Consider the following 23,093-nt stretch of genomic DNA (forward strand, 5'->3'; position numbering starts at 1 on the left):
ATTTTGTGCCTTGCAGTACCTTTGGGAGAAGAGCTTTTATTTGTGGAGTGATCATTATTATAACAAAGAAGAGCTACCTAATAATTTCCACTTTAACTCTGCAATATGCCACGAGCATTTCTGAACCATTATGCTAAACTGTGGCGGGGTAATCATTTTATTGTCACAGTTTGAAGGAAGAAAAATCCCCTGTATATCAGTAGCTAGGGGAGTACGAGAACACAGGAACGCACTGACACACACAGCACACAACAAAAAACTTTTCTTTTTTGCTACCCGTGTGCTGAAGTTAGTACCTACCACCCTTTGTATGGAAGGTGATTTTAACAATGTATATTCTGAGAAAAGATGAAGATTTCAAAAGAACATTATTTCCCTTGGAAGTCATCAAGGTTTTTGCTCATAAATCCTTAAAATTTATCGATAGAGACCTTAGCTTTGAAGTCAGGGGCAAAATTCCCATTGGCTTCAATAAGTTTGGGATTGCAGTGCCTCCCTCTAACATCTCTATCTGTTAACTCAAAACGCGGGAGCAGCACAATGAAACATGTCAGATGTTAACACTGATTTGCCTTGATATTATGCAAAGAAGGAGAGCGGCTCATTAAGACTCATAACCATTAGGCCATTTCAGCAGGTGGAGGATGTGGCCACGTCACCTTCAGCAAGGAGCCGCAAGGTCCGTGCCTGCAGTTGGAGGGGTAACATTTAGTTTTCCCTCAGTCCAACGATTCTTCTGGAAACACACAGCAAATGTCATACGCCCACACCAGAGTCTTAAAATCTTATCTGATAGTTAGGCTACCAGACTCTTTTGGTTCTGGCTGTAGTTGGCGGCCAGCTGCTCATTTTTAAAAATATGTTTATATGTGTAAGAATGTGTAATTATTCTTTTTCTATTATAATTCTTTTCTGGACTTAAGTCTGTTCATGTTCTCAATCCTGGACACTTCATTGCCTTTATTAGAACTGGTCTAAGGTTGTTCACTGCATTTTTTTTGTCAGTGAAGTTTCAGACTTCAACCAAAATCTCTTTTTCTACAGAAACACATACATTTTATGTAACTTTTTAATAAAAGTTTTAACACCATTTTAGAAATGATGCTTTGGTGTTACAGAAGGGATTATGAAGTGATAATATTTTGAAATAAAATATTTTTTCTTGGAAATATTAAAAAGTCATATATTTAATTCCAGATAGAGATTCTAGAACTTTGCATTCTGCAAAAAAATGTTCTGTACTTTGGTTTCTCTTGTGACCAAAACAAAACGTAGAAAAATGAAGGTCTCCAACGAAAAGATTATTCTGCCAAGCTCTGTTTTTCTAGGGTTGCACAGAAGTAAACACCTTCCAGACAGCGCTTTGAAAGTTGCCAAATGATTAACAGAAGAAATATGAAGAGCTGAGGGCCTGAACTGGCCAGACATTTGTACCAGGGGCATAAATAGAGCTGAGGTCATTGCCTTGCCCCCTCCCAGCGTTACCTGTGGTGACACTGGCAGATGGGACCCGATTCTTCCATCCTCCTTCCTGGTGCTCCAAGGAAAGGGCCTGGGAAGGGCAAAGTTTTAGTAAGACCAATGTCCCAAACGACACTGGCTGTTGCAAATATGTCATTGTATAAACATGTTGTGTGCCTTCAAAAACAGGTAGCAGTCTGGCTGGCTCCCTCCGCACGTCTCCTTGAGCTTCCTCGGGATGCAACCCTTCAGTACAACTTCTCTTGCGGGGCAGCACCTTTGTGCAGCCCTTCCAGTCTTTAGAGACACTTGCATTTTTGTGACTGGTCCCAAGGGAAAATAATGTCTTGAAATCTTTTGGGAACGCACAGCACTCTCGCTGCGTCGCAGGTAGAGCCTGCAGAGGGTACCAACCTGCCCTGTTTTTTAAACCACCAAGTCCTGACTTTTCTTCCTCAGAGGAGGTGTCCTGGGCTATTGCCAGCAGTTTCGGTGAGGCACTGATTCAGCACAATTGCTACTTATTTAAATAAAATTACATGTGCAAGTGGTCACATTGACTTTGCTGGCGAGAGTGTCCCAGTGCACGACCCACGGTCCCAGTGCAGGGACCTGGGTGTCTGTGCAAAGTCTCCCCAGCTGCCATGGGACTTGGCAGGAATTTGATATTAAGCACATACGTGTATAAAGTATCAGAATCAAATACAGGAGGCAGCACAGACAGTGCAGCACCTTGCACATCTGAGTGCAATGTAGGTACCGCAAAGAACGTTGTCAGATAAATAGCAAGACCTTCAGTGGGGACCTGCAACTGCTGAACAGTATCTTGTATTCATTTTAAAGATGAATTGAATCTAGAATTTTGAAGCCTGCATATGTTTTCTGTTAATGGCTTATGGTCTCAAACAGTTTTCATTCACTGGTATTTAGGAAAAAAATGTTGTTTGTAGCCTTTAAGAAAAGTAGCTTATTCTCTGACACATGGGAAACTGATTATCTTTGGGTTTTATTGTGGGGGGTGTGTGTCCACAATCAACTGGAAATACTGGAAAGGATGTAATTTGGAAATGATTTTAATTTTTATTTATGAAAAAGTTTGATTTTGTGAAAAAGCTAGATGGCATTTTGAAAAGCTGCTTTCACTGTAAATCCATTGCTGTGAGCTTGGCTGAAAGGAAAGCATTTGGTTTTGGACTTTGCAATGGTTTTTATGCACAGTTTTATGCAAGTAACTTGAATCCAAATTAAACATATTGAAGTTACTTCTGTGTGCGCGCTACATTTTCGTGACGGTAATGTTAGGATGTTTCTTTTGTTAGCTCATGTAAAAGTTAATGGCTGTGCTCTGCAAAGTTTGGAGCAGGGTAATGATTTTTTTCTGCCTGTGTGTTTGTGTTTTTCACTGGAGCTGGCATCCCCGTCGGCTTAAGTAGTGGAAAAGTTTGTGCCTGACACTTACAACCTTTTGTAGGTAGGGCCGGGGTCTGTTTGCTCCCCATGCATGTGTTCCATCACCGTGTGTGAGTCTGTAGCAGTGCCCACAGAAACACTCACTGCTAAGGGTGACTCAACAGCTCCCTTCCCATCTCCTTCCCTTTCCCAGCCCTGTTTTTTAAACCACCAAGTCCTGACTTTTCTTCCTCAGAGGAGGTGTCCTGGGCTATTGCCAGCAGTTTCGGTGAGGCACTGATTCAGCACAATTGCTACTTATTTAAATAAAATTACATGTGCAAGTGGTCACATTGACTTTGCTGGCGAGAGTGTCCCAGTGCACGACCCACGGTCCCAGTGCAGGGACCTGGGTGTCTGTGCAAAGTCTCCCCAGCTGCCATGGGACTTGGCAGGAATTTGATACGTGTATAAAGTATCAGAATCAAATACAGGAGGCAGCACAGACAGTGCAGCACCTTGCACATCTGAGTGCAATGTAGGTACCGCAAAGAACGTTGTCAGATAAATAGCAAGACCTTCAGTGGGGACCTGCAACTGCTGAACAGTATCTTGTATTCATTTTAAAGATGAATTGAATCTAGAATTTTGAAGCCTGCATATGTTTTCTGTTAATGGCTTATGGTCTCAAACAGTTTTCATTCACTGGTATTTAGGAAAAAAATGTTGTTTGTAGCCTTTAAGAAAAGTAGCTTATTCTCTGACACATGGGAAACTGATTATCTTTGGGTTTTATTGTGGGGGGTGTGTGTCCACAATCAACTGGAAATACTGGAAAGGATGTAATTTGGAAATGATTTTAATTTTTATTTATGAAAAAGTTTGATTTTGTGAAAAAGCTAGATGGCATTTTGAAAAGCTGCTTTCACTGTAAATCCATTGCTGTGAGCTTGGCTGAAAGGAAAGCATTTGGTTTTGGACTTTGCAATGGTTTTTATGCACAGTTTTATGCAAGTAACTTGAATCCAAATTAAACATATTGAAGTTACTTCTGTGTGCGCGCTACATTTTCGTGACGGTAATGTTAGGATGTTTCTTTTGTTAGCTCATGTAAAAGTTAATGGCTGTGCTCTGCAAAGTTTGGAGCAGGGTAATGATTTTTTTCTGCCTGTGTGTTTGTGTTTTTCACTGGAGCTGGCATCCCCGTCGGCTTAAGTAGTGGAAAAGTTTGTGCCTGACACTTACAACCTTTTGTAGGTAGGGCCGGGGTCTGTTTGCTCCCCATGCATGTGTTCCATCACCGTGTGTGAGTCTGTAGCAGTGCCCACAGAAACACTCACTGCTAAGGGTGACTCAACAGCTCCCTTCCCATCTCCTTCCCTTTCCCAGCCCCACGCTCACCAGTCCTGCCCATGGGCCAGGACTAAGGAGCTTCTCACCAGCCTCACCGACTCTGGCAATTAGCTCCAACTGACCAGAGCTTCACTAAATAATCATAAAGGTCCAGAGGGTCTCTTTACCACTTTACGTCTGGAGCATTTTAAAGTATGCTTCTGTGAATGAATTAATTTATTGTCTTTATAATTAGAAGAATGTAGGGCAGGGGCTGTGCCACCACTCAGCTGCATTAAGTAATTTATGGGTGCAAGGGTGTTGTCTGGGTGGTGCTAACATGTGGGTGGCTTTCACACTCCTGTCTTCCTAGTAAATCCTTACCTGATGAAGTGCCTGAGTGCCCTCCCTTGAGTACATCATCAAATACTCAAAGTTACAAACCAAATTAACAGCTCAGACAGCCTTTTGGCCAAGTAGCAATTGACAGCCAAATGCCAGCAACCCTAAAAGAAGAGGGATATATGCATATATATATATATGCAGCTAATGAAGTCCTGCTGATTGACACCTGATTGGTGCCTGATTGACATTGCAGAATAAATGTGGGCAATGGCAGCCCTGCATGTGTTTTCAGTGGAGCCAGCCTCTTCTCTCTGCTGAGGACTGGGTTCGTATCTAAAGGAAAGAATCTTTCTTTCCAACATTGATGTTGACTGGTGGAGTTTTACTAGACTCAGGTTTTCATGGCTAATGAAATTGTTGAGGTACCCACTCTACCTAAAATTTTATCTAATGGTATGGTGTCATATTTTCACCCTGTGCTGAAAGGAGAAGCTGGTAGCATTTGGGATGGGGTTGCTTTTCATCAACCTATATGACCACCCTGAGATTCCACAGCTGTGGGGTTGCCGTTTGAGTTACCCAGAGCTTTTTGTCTTATTCAGGTTATTTTTACAGTAATGTTATTCCTGTTGCTTCAGCACAGTTAAATTCTTAGGTACTCCTGTACTGCAGAGGAGGAGAATCAGTATGTGGATGTTTATGTTGCCCTATCTCACCGATATATGCTATTGAACATGCTTCTGCTTAGATATTCTTAAATCAGAAGATCTTACCTAAGGTTTGAATTTACTACTTGGAGCAGTGCTTGAGTTTTCGACATCCTCTCAGGAGGCACTCAGTACATGTGCTGCCAAGAAAGTGGCTAGTGAAAGTGGGGACAGCCTCAGTGAATGTGGCAGGATGCATTGCACAAGCTTCTTAATTATCCAGTAGATGCAACGCAATTGGAATGACTAGATGGCAGGATTGCAGGGTTGGGGTTTTTTTTTATTATTATTTATTGGGTTTGGGTTTTTTTTTTTTGTAGTAGCCAAAACATTAAGCAGGGCAGGGTGGTTTAATACTAGAACAACCTGGATTTGATTGCAGAATACTTAAATGCTGAGGGTTACACCCTTTTTTACTTAGCCAATTTTTTCAATAATATTTATAGGAGTTTCCTTAATGAATTTGGGTTATGATGGATGATAAAGCAAGCTCACTGGAGATTGTTTTATTAACTCAGGTATTGCGCATTTCATATAGAATAAAGATAGGGATTTGTCCTGATTTCCAATTGGTCTCTGCCCATCAGGCTGTGATATTTTTTTTTGTTAATATAGGCTTAAAGAAGTTAATTTGTTCAATGCAGATAACAAAATCTAACAGGAATTAATTGAGAAAAAATGCTTCCAAAGATACAGTTTGAGGTCATGCACATGTACTAGAAAGAATGTGATTGCTGAAATCTTTGTGTTAGTAAGGGGGAAAATGAAAGCTCCTTTTATTTTATATTTCTCAAGTCTTCTATCATTAAAATCTGGTTCTAACAGCAGAATACTTCTCTTTTTCATGTGTGTTGAAAAGCAGCTACACCATGTATCAAAGCCATCAGTCCAAGTGAAGGATGGACTACAGGAGGTGCCACTGTCATCATCATAGGAGACAATTTCTTTGATGGGTTACAGGTCATATTCGGCACCATGCTGGTTTGGAGTGAGGTAGGTGTTGTCTGAACGGTAATGTCTAATAGCTTTGTCTAGCTTATAGCCAGCCTGTCCTTTTTTTTTAATGCCACATGCTAAATCAGCAACAAATGTTGAGATGTGTATCCTTTTCTCATTCAGTTTTATGAAAATAATTAGTCAAATTTACCTGTGGCAGAAATCCATTAAAGCCAGGGGATTTGCATCTCCTCTTACTGGCCCAGAATTTAACTCAGTGCCTTTTATACCAAGGAAAGGGAAGGATAAATGCCTGTGTGAATAATTCTGCATTTAGCACTACAATCGCTAAGGGCCCACAGGAAACAAGCGTTTAGGTGATCCTGTTTTCCAGGGAAACTGGCTGCTTGTAGCTGCAGCTCAATGAGGTGGAGAATGCAGAAATTCAGCACCTCTAAAGAGCATATTCTTAAAGTGTAGCTGCTTGGTGTAAGTACCATCTACATAATAGCAACCAAAATATTGTATCCGCAGTGGAAAATACAGACTCCTCATACCTAGTGGGGCCTCTGTATTTTCACAGTAACCCTTTTCTTGTTTCTCACCCATTTTTTTGCTGCTGTTGTTCCTCCCAGTTTCTTAAATCCTCTCTTCGCCTGGCATACAATTAAATGTGGAGTCTGATATTCCCCAGAAAGCCCATGGAAAGTTAAAACCCAGGCAGCATCACCCGAACGGCCACTTGCAGTGCACAGGGCTGCAGAAGTTGGGGCTGAGTCCCCTCTGCCTTCACTGGGATGGGAAGGCAGCTCCCAGGAAAAGTTTATGTTTTGCATTTATAACTTTTCAAGAGCATTTTGGAGGTTTTATAAAATATTTGTTATTTTAATACTGAAATTAACACACAAACAGAAAAAACAGCATCTCTGAAATAGCTATACAGTGCTTATCCAGTGACGTAAGGGTCTTCTAATGTTTTACCTCATATTCTATAAATATTAAATCAACATTATAGCTTAATTCATATCCAGCACATTCCTCCTACTGATTCCATTGCACATATGGCAGCATTTTTTCCATATGAAGAGTATCCTCTAAAGTCCTTCATGGGCTTCACTATTATCTCTCTCTCTCTCATCCTTCCACTTGAGGACAAGTGTGGATGAAAGGGCATTCCAGAAAAGGAGATATATTAAATGAGCCCTATTCTGAAGCCCTTATGTGATCATGAAAGTGCCCCCTGGGTCCAGTGTAAGCATTTTGTGTATTAGGATTAAAGCCATTATGGCTACAGACATTTAACAGGGAAAGGTGAAGAGGCCGGGAGAAAAGTGCTCTGATTTTGGTACCGCAGAATTGGATCTTTCTGATCTCAGGAGAAGTGGTCAAAACATTGTTGCTGATGGTTGCATGGCCTTGTCATAAAATTAATAATGTTAGAAGGGGTCCATCCAGACTAAAGTCAACCTGTTTGTTGCGAGTGCTATAATGGGCTGCAAGTTGGTTTTGAGTGAAAACTGTTTCACTGTCTCTCTCTTACAGAATTGGTTCTCAGTTTCATAACCTATGAGAGCAATAGAAAATCCTATAGGAGAAAACAAGTTATTTCGAAAAGAAACAGACAAACATGATAAACAAGTGCAGAAACACATGAGCTGTCTGAATGATCTCTAAATAATAGTGCTCTATAAATAATCCAAATTACATATACTAGCCACCTAGGAAGTACAAAATAAGTTCTTACATTTGCCTTCTCATTTCTAAAAACGTCTAGTGCATTCTCAGTACCCAGGAAGAATATTTTTGTTTTACTTCAATAGAGTGTAGAATTGAACTGTCGATCTGAGTTTCAGTACCATTTCAAACCTGGAGTGGGTTCATCCTGAGTTGTCAGTCGGGCCCAGTTTTGAGCAAACCTGGCCAGGTTATTTTGCCATTGAAATCAAGAAGAATTTTGAAGTTCATTCTGTTGCTTCATGGATCCAAAGAAAACATGATTTTAACTGAGCTGCAAAAAATCCAAAATAGAACTAGATAGGAAACGAAAGAACAAGAGCGAGTCTTGCAGAAAGTTTTCCCATGGAGTTTTCTAATTTCACTTCCAGTTATAATTGCAGGTGGTTTGAGGGATGAAGTCTAATATTTAAATTAAGCATCATTTTGCCACAGACTTTGCATGGGACCCTGGGCAAATCACATAATCTGCTTAGAGTTCAATTCTTTCTCTGGCATAGTAATAAGATTAGTCACCTTCTTTGGAGAGGTGCTGTGAAGATAATTATCATAAAGGTCCTATATTACTCAGATTTTATTATAGCAAAATCCATGTAAGTACCTGAGATGCATGGATATTTAAAATATAAATCCTACCACTGTTTAGAAGCAAAGTTAAAAGCAAAAAAAAAAAAATTGTTCATTTTAAGGGTGAATTTGTTGCTGTCAAGCAGCATATGTTATAAATAATTTGAAATGTAAATAATATATTTTTAATTTATTTTACATGTATTCAAGTTTTGTAATTGAAATATTTATATGCTTGAAATGGAGTTGACTGTGTTAAAAAAGGAGGTTTAAAATGGTTTCTGAAACACATATTTATTATTTAAACATATATTTTAGCTGTAAACACTCTAACATAATTACAACCTTTCTCAGCCAGAGAGAACTAAATAAAAACTTAATTTGTCACATTAATTTTGTGCAGAAATGCAGATACACTAAGCCAGTAGGTTCAATTAATCCTTAACTCCCTTATTACTTTATAAAAATGACTTTTAAAGTCCTTGATATTTTTAGAATACAGCAAAATGGGCCACCTAATGCCTTTTTTTTCAAGGGACTTTTATAACTGACAAAAAAAAAGGCATTGGTATATCGTGTGCACATGCTGAATCTGGACAGACAACTCCCAGCAAATAGTTTGTTTGCCAGAGAGTCTCTGCCTTTCTCTTTGCCCAGTCCCCAAACAGACGGAGTTGTTATTTACAGGTTTTTCCCAGCATTATGGGTCTGTGTGTTGTTGCAAATATTCAAAATCTGAGCTGCTGATAAAAATCCTCTGTTGTTTCTCTCTCTTATAGTGGAGCTGAAACTCTGAGAGTCAAGTTTCAGGGCAAATACATGATTGTGAAGACAAAATTAGTTTCTTATAAATATTCCACAATATTTGCTTAAAATGAACTATTTCTTCAAACATTTTCCTGCCAAGAACATTCCTCCAGCTGTACAGAGTCAGCTGGAAACAACTCCTTTTTCTTTTCTATTAAGAAAAGATGAAGCACTGAAACATCAGTTCTTTTACCTTTGTACAGCACAAAAACAGAGGACGATTTTTTGGTTTGGTGCTTTTGGGCTTTTTCTTTTTTTATTTATGCTGCTGAATCAAATTCTGTGACACAGTTTTTTATTTTGCTTTTTATGTTTATTATTGATTTTGGAAGTCTCTGTTTTTGAGTGCTTATTTTGGAGGTCTGACTCATTTTTAAAAAATTAGTAGGCACCCTCTTTTTGAAAACCAAAGCTTATTAAGCAGCCTCTGGATGCCCAGAATTGAGGCATGCAAAGTCACTGGTCATTTTTAAAAATATAGGTATCTTAAGGGTCCTGTTCACACTGAAAGCTGTCATTACCTTCAGTTGGTGGGATTTTCCTTCATTCCTCTCCTAATAGTCCTCTTCACACAGAGTCCAAGTTAAATTTATGACTGATTGTCACCATTTCCCTAACCACAAACCAGAGCTCAAGCATGCAAAAATAAACTAGTGACTCAGATTAATGACATCTCCTTATAAAATGTCACTTTTAAAAAAAGAAAGTAACCTGGCACTCCGAACAGAGTGTGAGATGATGCTGTATCACACAAGAATGTCTCGAATATATTAGCAAACCACAGAAAGAGTCTTGTTGTACATACTCAAACCAAATGTGTTTTGGATTTTTTAGGACACGCACCTCCCTCCATTCTGAAGGTCTCTAACTCAGGTTTTAATGCAATCCACAGCATGTTCCCTGACATGTAAGAGTTTATATCAAACAGCTAGTGCAGTTGCCAAGTACCAGACCAGTTCACTTGAAAATGCCTTGGGAGAAAGGGTCCAGTTACTAGTTTTATGTCCAGCTGCAGATCTCAATTAGCCAAATGCCAGAATGGAAGAGGAAGCTGGATCTGGGATTTTGGCTGGTGGGTTCATCTCCAAATCACAGGTTAATGCCTTACTCAAGATTTGTTTTAAAAAAATGTGTTCAGAAATGTACATAACTCATATTTGCAAATTGTTAGTTCTTGGCATATCATCGCTACAGTTGTATGATGTCTGTTAATGCAGCAAGAGTTCCCACCTGAGATTAGAACATAGAAAGGGCCATAAGGGGTCAGACGTGGAGGTTCATCTAGCCCAGGATCTTCTGTTCAGTGCTGGGCAATGACAGATGTCTATAAAAACAACAGGGTGAGCATGTCATGATGCTTCCCCAGACCTCTCTGCCAGCCTCCAACAGTTTGGGGCTCAGAGGCTTCCACAAGTGGTGCCTTTACTTTTAATATCCCTTGATGCTGATAGCTCACCTTTTCCAGATGCTTTATGTGCAAATACGAGACAAACTGTGCCTTGAAGAAGGTACAGGCTATGTCAGTGTGAGAGTAGAAAACATGCTAGGAGAAGGTGGAGTGGATTCCCAAGGTCAGGCCACAGGCTGACAGTGTAGACAGGTCCTTCTAGCTCAGCACTGTATCCCTGACAGTGGTCAGTGGCAGATGCTAAGGGGAAAAAGTAAAAGGAAAAGGCACATGTATTGTTCTGGTTTACCTCCCAAGCTTTAGTTCTAGAAAAGAGAGGAGTGAAATATATTCTGAGTATCCTAAACCATAGGACTTCAGACATAATGTTCACCCTTTGGGAATGTGTGGGCGACATTATTGTATATTTGTGGTTTTAAACACAGTTAAACTTATTTACTTCAGAGCACAAAGGAAAACCAAACTGTTTGTGGAGAACAAACCAGGAAACTTGCTTAACTCTCCCCAGCTCTCTGTAACAATGGACCATAAATAGGTCAGACGTTTCTTGGGAACCAGGGAAGATGAGTATTGGAAAATGCCACAAATTATGTTTAAAGAACATTAAAGTGGTGACAGACCAGTAAATGCTGGGAAATTCAAAGATACAACCAGAAGCTGCCTGTATAGCTCATGCCAGAATGGGGGTGATGGGTGCAAGGCACACGCTGATGTAGTAAGACTAGCATGTTAACCTTTACTATTAAAATCCTTGGCTGTTTTTACAAATATTTTCCCCCTAAAAATGTCATGAAACTTTTTGCATCTTGCCAGTTCACCCAGTTAACTAGAACCACTTGAGGATGGGATTTATCTCAGCTGTGTTTGGCTGCCTGCAGTTAAGCATCTAGTCTGAACTTGTCATCTCAGTTCACTGGAGAAAGGTAGATGCTTCCAGAGAGCAGCTCATCCCAACAGGAGAGGTGTCTAAAGCACTGGAAATAAATTGCTGTTTGGCAGTGCTTTCGGCCTCCGCTGACAATTGAGGACATGTAGAGAACTGGCCTAGACTTTTAGGCTTTGGTCAGCCCGACTGTAAAACAACTCATTTGAAGTAAAACCAATCCTTGGAATTTTGCGGTTTGGTTTTTGGTTGTTTTTTGGTTTGGTTTTGTTTTGGTTTTTGTTTTTAAGCCAGTTGATAGAGTGAGTAATTTAGAAAAAAGGCAGGTTTTTTAAAAAATGAGTAAGTTTCTAAATCACAGGATTTCAAAGCAGAGCCTGAAAACATGTTCTTTGGAGCTCACAAACAAGAAGGCATTGATTCCTTCATGATCATTTCTAAAATGACATATGACTTTTGACTTCTGTCGATCTGAATAACTTCTGGAGCATTTGATGCTGGTAGTTTTGGTTTTAATCTTCAACTTGATTTAATATTAATTTTCTTATTTTAAATATGGAGAACTTCTTACTGTGTATGTCATTTCCCTCAGTAACACAGATGGCTCTCAGACAGACTCTCCTTCTGTGCTTTCTGTGCTTTTTTAGTCCTTTGCCCTAAAAAAAGAACTGGTTAAAAGTCTGATATTTTAGTAGGATCTTACTGCAATTTTGAAATATTTGATTCTTAGTAAAAATATGAATAAAATTAGCTATTTATTAAAAAAAAAATCTATTAAAATGTATCCCTGAATCCAGGACATGATTCAACCAGCAGCATAGAGCAGTTGACTGTGGCTTTGCTTACTGTCAAAGCTGGTTATGGTCTTGGTCTTGTTTGCCTCTCTAGAAGTGTGTTAATGTGGCACAGTCAGTTAGAGAAGGATTTTCCATGTACCAGAGCTATATCTTGGTTGCTGGACATAACCACGTCACCTTTTCTATGTACCTCTTTTTACTATTCTTGTTTGAGGAAGCATAATAAGTGAGAAGGGGACGTTCCAGTGAGGGGTAGATCAGTGCTGTAGTTTGAGTGCAGCAGAGATTTGAGTTAACCTGCCATAAATTAATGAATTCCTAGATGGCTCTAATGTTAGTTTCAGGGACTATGTTTTAAATCCAGTTCAGATTGCTAAAAGAGCAAACGTGGTCTAGAGCGTGGAAAGTGCAGCACTGACCCACCCCAACCTTTTGTGTTGAGAGGATCAGGATCCCAGACCCATTAGAAAGAAAGTTAAGTTTGTCTGCTTATTACTGTGTAAATCCACATTTGCAGGAGCCCTCTCAGATGTGTGTAAGTCATTGTAGTGAAGGCAAACTGGAAGTGATGGTTAGATACTTGTTTTCTCTCTTTTGACTGCTCTGATCATTTGCAAGGAAAGATCCAGCATCTTTCTGAAGCCAGACTCTGTGTTTCTGCAGTAATTAGCGATACCTCCACCAAATGAATAGAAATTAGAACAGCAGCACGTGGTGCTTGTGCAGCGTACAGATGTCAGCTGGGGACCACTGCATCCAAAAGCCTGCCTGGGCTTGGGCTGTGCAGTGAATCTCAGCCTGCGCTGTGCCGTGTTCCCACGTGTAGCTGCCTGTCATTTATCAGTCAGATTTGTTGGACACTGTCATGACCCCAGTGTTCACCAGAGCAAACATGGGCGTCCTGCTGCTGTGAGCTAAAGTTATTGCATTAAACCAGGGCTAATGCTTGTACTAGGAAGCGAGTGCCTGCCATGTATGAAAACAGAAATAATGTTGTTACGGCTGAGGAGGAGAATGCTTGTAAATATTGTACTCACTGGCTTTTGTGTGGATTACATCAAGATTGTATTCAAACATTGACAGGTTAATTACATGTTTCAAAGCTTGTTTACTGTGATCTGAGAGGAAAGTGTTATTAAAGAAGTGTTCAGCATCTAACAGTGTTTTTTTTCCCTTTCTTCTCCCTTCTCAATGTTTTCCTCTAGCTGATTACTCCTCATGCCATACGCGTGCAGACGCCTCCCCGACATATCCCAGGGGTTGTAGAAGTCACATTGTCCTACAAGTCTAAGCAGTTTTGCAAGGGAACGCCTGGAAGATTCATTTACACAGGTAAGGATGCTTTAGTACGAGGTATAATGTGGAGAAATAGGACAGGCAATATATCACGCTTGCTATGGTTTCTCCTTTTGTCATTAAAAGCTGTACTGTATTTTATTATTTTGGCTGAGCACGTCATTGAAGGGACTAATTTAAGGTTGGATTTCAGAAATGGATGACCGTAGAGATGAATCTGAAACCGTACCAGTGTGGGATTCTTGTTTGCTTGTTTGCCCTCACAATGGGACATCTCTTTACCCAGGAGGGGGAAGGAAGGAGACAAACAGACACTCCAGTACTTAAACAAACAGAGGAAGAGCGCAGGCTAGAGAGCCAGACACACTAGTGCAATCATGAATCTGCCTTCCAAGAAGCGTCTTGCTAAATATCTCTATCTCATGTTGTCCCGCAAGTGGTGCAAGTGTGCAAAGCAGCAGTCTGTTTCCCTGCCTATCTCACCATAACGTACATGTCTCTGGCTTCCAGGGACACTAAGTAGCTTTCACCCCAGCTGATGCTCAGACATAGCCACTTGCAGTGTGTTTTGGGGTGGCATCCCGCACCGAGACCACCAGGTCGAGTGGTTTGGCCTGAAGAATTATTAACAAAAATATAATGCTGGGACATTGCAGGTGCTTTCAATGTTAAACCACTCTCAGTAGTGGTAAGAATGGCTTGGGAAATAAATCAGGTAGCAGTCTAACTTTTTAAAAAGAAATGTCATTGATTCCTTGGAAGGTATGTGTGCTACAAGAATTAATGGCTTGGCCAAGTCTTGATGAGCTTGTCCTTTTATGCGTGTGTTCAACATATGCAGGCAGGAATACTTCTGTAACCATTGGCCTGAACTATGGTTCATCACAATGCAGTGCAATTCCTTTCCCCATTCTTGATTGCCCACAAAACTTTAAGAATAAGATATATCATAAATACTTGTGGCTACGAGGCATTCTGAATTACACTGGGCACGTATATTGCTCCAACTGTGAATGTACACACAGAGACTCAAGGCAGAGGAGAGACTTCTGTGCTCTAACAAAGCTCTCATTTGATTTTTCTTAACACTGAGCAAATTGAACAAAGGTACCTTATAAAGCTTTGTTGTCTTTTTCAAATACCCTCCCCCCCATTTGGGATTATGTGCTGGGTTTCTTTAAACTGGGGCTTAAAGTGGACATGTATCGCCTTGCTGGCTGAGCAGCAGGCGCTTGTGGAGGCTGTGTGTATTTATTATGAGCATTATGATTTCAACAATGTGTGGGCGAGTCATATATTGGACAATAACACACCATATCAAAAAAGTTATTTAGGGTTTGAATATGTTGGAACAGAAGAAAAAGAAAAAGCAAAGGGTCAGATTGCCAGCTGGTGCGAATTGCCAGTGTATACCACATGAAAGTGTCAGCCAGAGCTCTGGACAGTTTGACCATGAATCCTTTCCCTTCTCACTTTGTTACTCAAAATAAGTTGTGCTGTCCTGCATGTTGTCAAGCCACAGGGGTGGCTGCATCTTGCGCTGGTGAAACAGCAAATATGCATGCAGAAGGAAAAAGGGAGGAAACCTGTGCCCCTCAACTTTGAGAAGAAATTTTTTGGGACTTCATTTTGGGATTTAAATGTAAAAATGGCTTGGACCCATTTTGGTTTTGCTTTTCAGATCATCATTAATTAGCTTTTCCAGTAAAAATGAGTGCGGCAATTTAGCCTGTCTGCCCAGAAGCAGATGGCTGAATGTGGAAATAAAGGTGTCCCAGTAGGGAGAGTGTTTCCATATATGCATTTTCAGGTTAGTGTCTAAAACACGTTATTTTTCATTCAATAAATGAAAGTTATGAAATACTAAACAACAATGAAAAAATCAAAGGTGATCCAATCCATGGTCAATTCTCTTACTTATGCAGCTTTTATGGAGTTACGGTAGATACAGAAAAGCTATTGTGACTGAAATTGTACCTTACACAATTTGCATTTTCCTTTTAGAGGCAGCCTGAACTTAAATGTGGCTTTTTAAAAAGGACTAAATGAAACTAAAATAAAAACAATTAATGCATCCTGACCTTCAGAAGTGCCTTCCAGCCCTTTAAACAAAATGCAGGTTCAGTACACGCCTGCCGATTAGTTTTAGTTAATTGAAAATTATAGGATTGACCCAAGAGGAAAATTTTGTTTGCACTCCAATCACTTTTACAAATTAAGGAAAATTACCACAATTTTGTTTAGCTAAGGTTTCACACTGAGTTCACGAAATTAGCTCAGCCATCCCAACAAAGTCAGCACTTTGTTAGTGAGCACTAGAAAAAAACTAATAGTCTATGGTGTGTACAAACGAAGCATAGAAAAAGCTATGATGCTTTAGAGAACTAGGCCAAGTGTTTTTAATTAGGATTATTGGTTCATTGTAAGTTTTGAAGAACAATCAAACTAGCAGATTAGCTGTTTCTTTTAAAGCTAGAATTTCTTGCCATTCATTTTTCCCATGAGAACTTGTTTTAACTCCCACATAGCACTATTTTTTTTCCTTTTTTTTTTTAACAAGGCCTGCAGGAAATGGACCAATTGGAAGTTGGGATACAGTAACATTCCCCAGCATCACTGCAGCCGATGGGAGTTTTTCACAATGTTCTTCAGTGAACTCAGTGTTCTGGAACATATTACAAAACCACAGAGGCCAAATGTTTTCTCAGAGGAGTTTGGCCTCTGTTTTTGGCCGAAAACATTTCAGCATCACTTGCTGCTTATTTACCCTGCTATTAAGAACAAGAAAAGGGGAGAGGAGAAAAAGGGGGAAAAAAAATAAGAGAGAGTATGTGTGAGAGAGAAAAAGACCTGGGGTTTGTGGGCGGTGCAGGAGTCGATCAAGCGTAGTTTCCTTTCTGGTGAGAATGTCCCTGCTCGTTAATGGTCCCATTTTGTGGTTAGGTCTCATTTAGAAGAAATTATTTTTAATCAGTGTTCAACAAAATATCCCCTCAAGCCACCTGGCTGTAAACTGTTTTTTTCTTACTGTTAAGTACTTAAGTTCTCAGAAGAAAATACCCAGTGACCCATTAATTTTAGCCTTTTTTTCCTCTTTAACTGCAAATAACTTAGTAACATGATCTCTAAGTAGTTCATGTGCCATCTAGGAATCAAGGTCACATATATACAGAGAAATCCTGACTTTTGTAAGTATTTTTGAAAGAAATAAACCAGTGTCAACCCTGTGCTTAGAAGAAAACACAACTTTTTTATTTTCCATCTGTAAAGCAAGCCATTAGCATGCTCTTATAGAGCAATTATTTCTTAGACTTTAAGTTTTGACATTCCTGAGAGAATGTTATTAGAAATACAGAAATCTGAACACATCTTGCATTTGTGTTCGTTTTGGAATAATATTAGAAGTCCGTATTGCACACAGAAATGCCCAAACATGCTGGTCAGTATTTCCCTGTGGCTCCCTTCATCTGTAAGTCTCTTCTGGTATTGAAGAGCACTGAACAAATCCAGCTTCGTGTACCAACTTAGGAGTCAGGTATGTGTCACTACCATTATTTTAGGACTGGAGAAACTGAGGTAAAGGAAGAAGCCATTAGGCATACAAATCCGTAGGCAGTTGGCCAGGGTAACTCAGGGCATACATGGTTGAGTTAAATAAGGGATGAGAATTGGCACAGATTTGTGATACCCAGACAGGCCTTTGAGGTTTTGTTTTGTTTTGTTTTAATTTTAAAAAATGGATGGGTCACGCACAGCGTGATTTTCACAGATGAATTTTCTATGGTACTAAGGAGTGAGATTTGAGTGGGACTGCATGAATGTAAGTGAAAGGAGAATTTATCTCACTGCATATTGGAAAGGACATATGGAAGGTCCATAAAAATGCATTATGCTGTGTCTTGTACCACCTGCTCAATTTAAGGTTTTGTGCTTTTGTTCCCAAACTAGAGCAAAGGACTACACAGTAGAAGTATATAGCTTTGTCACTAAGGTTATGTGTACAACGTGGGGTTAATTCAGTGTCTTGGCTGAGCAGTACCCCAAATACTGTTCTTTTTTTTTGAAAATTGGTTACGTGGTTAGATCCAGGTTGGAATTTAGGGACCATTTTCATTTGCATTAGTCTTGCAGGGAAGCTGTGGGAATAAACCATTTGTGTGCTGACAGGGTACCTAGAGAAACAGGCAAGTCCCTCCCCAGTTCATTTGGGATTTGTTATAAACTATGGGATACGGTCTGTCTCCAGAAGTGGTGCTACAGGAATGGGGGGGTGTAGGGTCGGCGTAGACACACAGGACGTGCTGTGCAGTGTGAATAACCCGGATGCTGAGCGCTCATCCTCCAGGAGTGGGTCAGAGTGGAGCTCTGCCGAGACCGGCCAGTGTTTGCGTGATGCTTTTGGGCCACTGTGCGTAGGGTGATGTAGAAATGCTAGCACTGTGAAGGTCAGGATATTCGCAGAACTTCTGGGAAACTGCCTCTTTCTCTGAAATGTCATAGGGCTTCTCAGAGAACTTTTCATTCCCCTAGTTGCTACAAAGAAGAAATAGCCTGATGTGGAAAAATCCCTGCTCCATCCTCATTTCACCCTTTATTTACTTCTGAAAACATCTGAGTCTGTGTACAAACAGGAAGGGCCTTGCAGATCACAAATTATTTGGGTAACATTTTGAAAAGCCTTGATTTTAGGTGGCTTCATTTTTAGGGTTTTATTTTTAAATGGTTTACTTTAGAGAAGCACAGGGGAACTCACCTTCTGAGAATCATTCTCTTTTCATTTCTTAAGTCAAATATCTCCAAGAGTAAGAGACCAAAAACTACCTGTCACCATTTAAACTTTCAGTCCATAGTCCTAGAAACAGAAGTTTAAGTCATGCACACAGATCTGGTCAGAACCGGAACTACTTAAAAGCTGATCTCTAGTCCCTAAAGTTTCAGCCTAGTAAACTTCAGTGATTCCTTGGCTAGGAAAATCATCTCCTTTCAAGAAGGCACCAATAACTACACGAAGTTCAAAAGACACATAATCAATGAAGCAATCAGTTTTCAGAATGGAGAGTTCTAGAGTTTGTAGATGTGAAAAAGAAAAACAAAAAAGAAGTAAAAAGAAGCAGTGATAAGAGACACACTGGCTGTCAAGGGGCTCCTGTAGCCCCGCTGGAGCCTTTCTTGTTCCCCATGAGCTAGAGCTTTACCCTTACCCCAGCTAACCTTGGCCATCACTGTGTATCTGTTAGTTCCTGAGAAATGTTAGAACCCAGTGGCAGTTATTCTCAACATCAGTAATACATGACCTCATTAGTTTTACAATGCCTCATTCATGTGTGTTTATTATTAAGTCATGAGCACTTAAATAGCTGATTAGTATAAATGGGGAGAGAAGGCCACCATCAACAGAACAATAAAAATAAAAAAAACCAGAATCTCTGATGCTGTCTTGGGTTTTATCCTGATGTGTTTATAAAATTCTTCACCCTCAGAGATATGACGATCATTAATCTGAAATGAAATATAGAGCACATCACTTCTCCAGAAGAGTGACCAGCTCTGAGATCTGGTAGCTAGCAAATGAATGCCATTTGTTTTTAACAGCATTTTTTATCTGCCTTTCACTAGTAAATATTAATAGCAGTGGTAGAATAAAAAGTATCAGATGTCTTGAAGTTAAATAGTCACAGAGTGCTACAGAAGAACAGAACAAAATCCCTCAATACAAAGAAATGTATAAAGTTTAAAATAAGAGCTGGTGTCTGTTCTTAAAAGCAGGAGAGCCCTGCGCTGCAGGTTACCCTGTGCTTTGGACTGTCACTATAAAGTCTGTTCCTGATCTCAGACTCTACAGAGGAGAGATGGTAAATCCTAACTATAGCACAATCAAGTAAGGAAGAGTGAAATTAAATCCTTTGTAAATGTAGACTTCTGCTGGTGAATTTAATATCTCTGGAAACTAGGGAAAAACCCTCGTAACAGCAGTCTGAAAAATGTTCTAATGCAGAGCCCATTGTGTTCTCCCTTTATCCCCCATTGTGCCGAGTGTTCATTCCCAACTGGACTGTGTTGTGGGGACACTGGAGGCTTCAGGTGGTCTGTGGAGCTCAGAGATGGGCCTGTCTTTGGGGTGGTGCGTTGGGCTGAAAAAGTTAAGCTGTATTTGTGGCTTTCTGCTACCATAGGTGTTTTCCATAGTCCCTGAAGAAGTGGGTCCTCATGGCACCGCTGCTGGGTCGGGGAAAGCTCACAGATAGAATAGAGATGGGAAAACAAGGGAGGGACTGGTGCAGTCTCTCCCTCCAAGCACGCACATCAGGGATGTGATCCTGGGTGCTGCCTGCCTTTGCAAAGGAAAGTTGCCCTCAGGAAATCTCTATTTGAGTTTAAGCTTGAACCTGGCCCTTTCTATGTTCCAGTCCATGCTCTGCTGAGTCAGTGTTAACACCTGGTCTGCCTGGCCTGTCTGGAAATTTTTAGGGAGGAAAAAAGAAAGAAAGAAAGAAAAAAAAACCAAGGTTGCAGTTGTTTTAGAACAAACTCTCCTAGATTAAATTACTTAAGTCCTTATTATTTGGTGTGGGCTTGGGGATGAATCTTGTTACAGAAGTGTTTGTTTTGAAGTTTGTTAGGACGTACGCAGTAGAGTGAAGTGTGGACAATTATCAAGGTTGAATATTTGGAATATTAAGGTCGTTTGTTTGATTTGCAGAAATTCAGGAAAGGAAGCTGGGGAGGAATCCTCATTGATTGTAGGGAAAAGGGTGTTTCCAGACAGTGAGGAGGCAGTGGAGCTAGACTGGAAAATCCCTTTTGTATGCTAATAGGAACACAGAACCCTCCTATCTTTGGTATTCCTTAAACACTGGCAGCGCCATAACACACTGCACAAAACAATCACTAAAAGTGTGCAGTGTACCTGTAGGACAGCTGCAAAATGAAAGCAATTACAGCAACCGTCAGAATAAAGCTAGCTGTGAAGGAAACATATTATTTTGCATATTTTATGTATACACTTTCCAAGAAATATGACCTTTATTTTCTAGTTAGAGGGAAGTGCAATCAGAGTCTACGCAGCAAAGGGTAGCTGGATCATTAAAAAGAATATTTTCTCTGATATTAGAAGTCTAAATGGGCACTAGTCCTTATTCACAACCTTCGCTGTTTCTGTCTGCCCTGAGTTAATAAGTGATAAGGCCAAAAGAGAAATAAATCACTGAAGTCCCTGTCCAAAGAAAACATATTGACTACAGCCAAGCAAATAACAGCCCATAACCAATGGTCCCATTCATCATTCATGTAATAGGGATATAAAGTATTCTCTACCTATGAAACCATAGAGTAGGAAAAAGCCTGATAAGCCCCCAATCTAAGCTATGTGATTTGATTATTAAAGGACATGAACTGTTTGTCACATACCTTTAATCTTTAAGATGTGTTGCCATTTCTAAACTATAAATTTGTGGTAAAGGATTAGAAAGCTATTAACGATAAAGGTATAAACTAGACTTTATAAGGATTCCTGCAATTGTCATGCAACCCTGTAGACCCTTGGAACCTTAACCCATTGAATATGGTATAACATAGTTACCTGACCTTCAAAGCCAATAAACCATTTTTTGCTTTTCAAGTTCCAGACTTACTCCATGATAAATTAACCCTCTGGGTTCACAAAATAAGCCTTGTAAATTCTTTTCTTTATCCCCACCCCAAAACCTTTAAATTTTCATGCCCTTGCTTCAAAACTCTCTTATTCCAGACTGAAATTGTTAATCTTTTTTTATTCTCCTTTTAGCTCATGTCAGTTGATAAGATATTATTCCCTCTTTTAAAAAAATGGCCAATAAAACAGAAAGCTGAGATGAATTTCTAAAAAGCCTCAATTGCGCTCTGTTTCTACAGGGGGCTTCACTGTCTTGTTTCTTAATGTATGAGTATTCAGATCAGACAAATGCCTCAGAAATTGAGAGTTTAGAGTAGCAGCAGTGGCTGTACTGCTTACCTTAATGCATTTTGATCCTGTGCCCTGAAAAGAGGGACAAGGCACTATCTTTTTGCTGGTCCAGGAAGCTGACTCCTTGGCTACTTATTGCCACTGAAATATTTCATAGCTGGGAATTCTGGCTGCCTTGTGGGGATGTATGTACCTAACTCATCCTTCCTCTGCTTCTCATGGGGTGCAGCAGGTTTTGATTTCTGCCTGGCACTGTGTGTGGGATTTGCTGTGTGTTGTTGAAAAATGGCCAAGCCGTGGGCCAGGCTGTCAGAGGTGTCCCCAACACGCTGGCTCTGGCGAGGGAGTTGGGACGTGAATTTAGTGCAGGGCTGCCTGAGGCACGCTCCTGCACAGCGCTACCTGCGAAATAGCCTCCTTAAAATGTGCTTAATCCTTTGAGGTGCTTGTTAGTGAGGGTTGATTTTGCTTAGGCATTTTGTTACCCCGGTGAAGGCCGTACGGCCGGCTCAGACCGGCAGCGTGGTGTGCAGGCCGCATTCCCCGGAGGCAGGACTTGGGCAGCCTGGCTTCCTTTGCGCTTGTACCAGCATCCCTACGCAGCCAGTAATGCTTATCTAGCCTGGTTAAAGCTTGCTGACAGCAGTGACTACAGAGGAGATGTGCCCCAATATAGCCCATGTCTACAGATTCAGGCTTTTTTGTTAATATATAGATAAAAGGAAAATCTTGTACTTGCAGCCTTTCATCTCAGTGGATGCAAGTGCAATTTATTGCATGGAGTATGAAGTTCTTTGTACTTTTCTGCTATCTTGCAAGAACTCACACAGGCTCTTCTGCTTAGTTATGAAGATATCAAATGCATAAGTGATGTGGTCTGCCCTGCTGTCTGGATAGAGATACTGGAAACAGTTTAGTCTCAGTATGAGTAGGCTCAATCCTGGTAGCTCCTTAGATCTGCCCAAAACACTCCAGAGTTGCCTCCTGGTGCAGGCTGTAGTGTCCATTGTTATTTTATTTAGAGTCAGTTTGAGTATTTCTGTATGTAACACACTGCTGTCTGCAGAGCAGACATGCCCTGGTAGGTTGGAGGGACGCTGTATTGCTGGCACCACAGAAGCCAACAGAGGGAAGGACAAGCAACTCAGGAAGGGAATAGGTGTTTTAAATGATCTGAGGCATTTGGCAATAGTCCGCATTTATTTAATGATAATAGCTGACTAATGCCTTAGTTCTTGAAGATTCAATCTTCACAAAAGTTTCAAGAATCTCAACATGGTGGTACCCACTGTTATTTCATCTTTCAGTGTCTTTGAATTTCCCTCCTTTCTCCTCCCAAATGTGATTTTTTGATCTTTTTCCTGTTGGCGTAAATTGTGATTAACCTCTTTGCACAAAGAGTTGTGGACTTGAACTGCTCTTGCGTAGCACCAGGTGTCAGCATTGGCGGTTAACAAGAGGAGACCCCATTCCCAGCAGACAGAGGGTT

At 40.4% G+C, this 23,093-nt stretch overlaps 1 protein-coding gene across 1 annotated transcript in view; it reads left to right on the forward strand.

The window, feature by feature from the left end:
* EBF1 (early B-cell factor 1) overlaps nt 1-23,093 on the forward strand; it is a 280,846-nt gene that overhangs the window by 203,175 nt on the left and 54,578 nt on the right. Inside the window, exons 9-10 of the mRNA XM_014947757.1 lie at nt 6,097-6,227; nt 13,572-13,698. Coding sequence (XP_014803243.1) covers nt 6,097-6,227; nt 13,572-13,698 — 258 coding nt within the window. The remainder of the gene's footprint in view (nt 1-6,096; nt 6,228-13,571; nt 13,699-23,093) is intronic.

Source organism: Calidris pugnax, unplaced genomic scaffold (genome assembly GCF_001431845.1).
Source record: "Calidris pugnax isolate Ruff unplaced genomic scaffold, ASM143184v1 scaffold27, whole genome shotgun sequence".
NCBI lineage: Eukaryota > Metazoa > Chordata > Aves > Charadriiformes > Scolopacidae > Calidris > Calidris pugnax.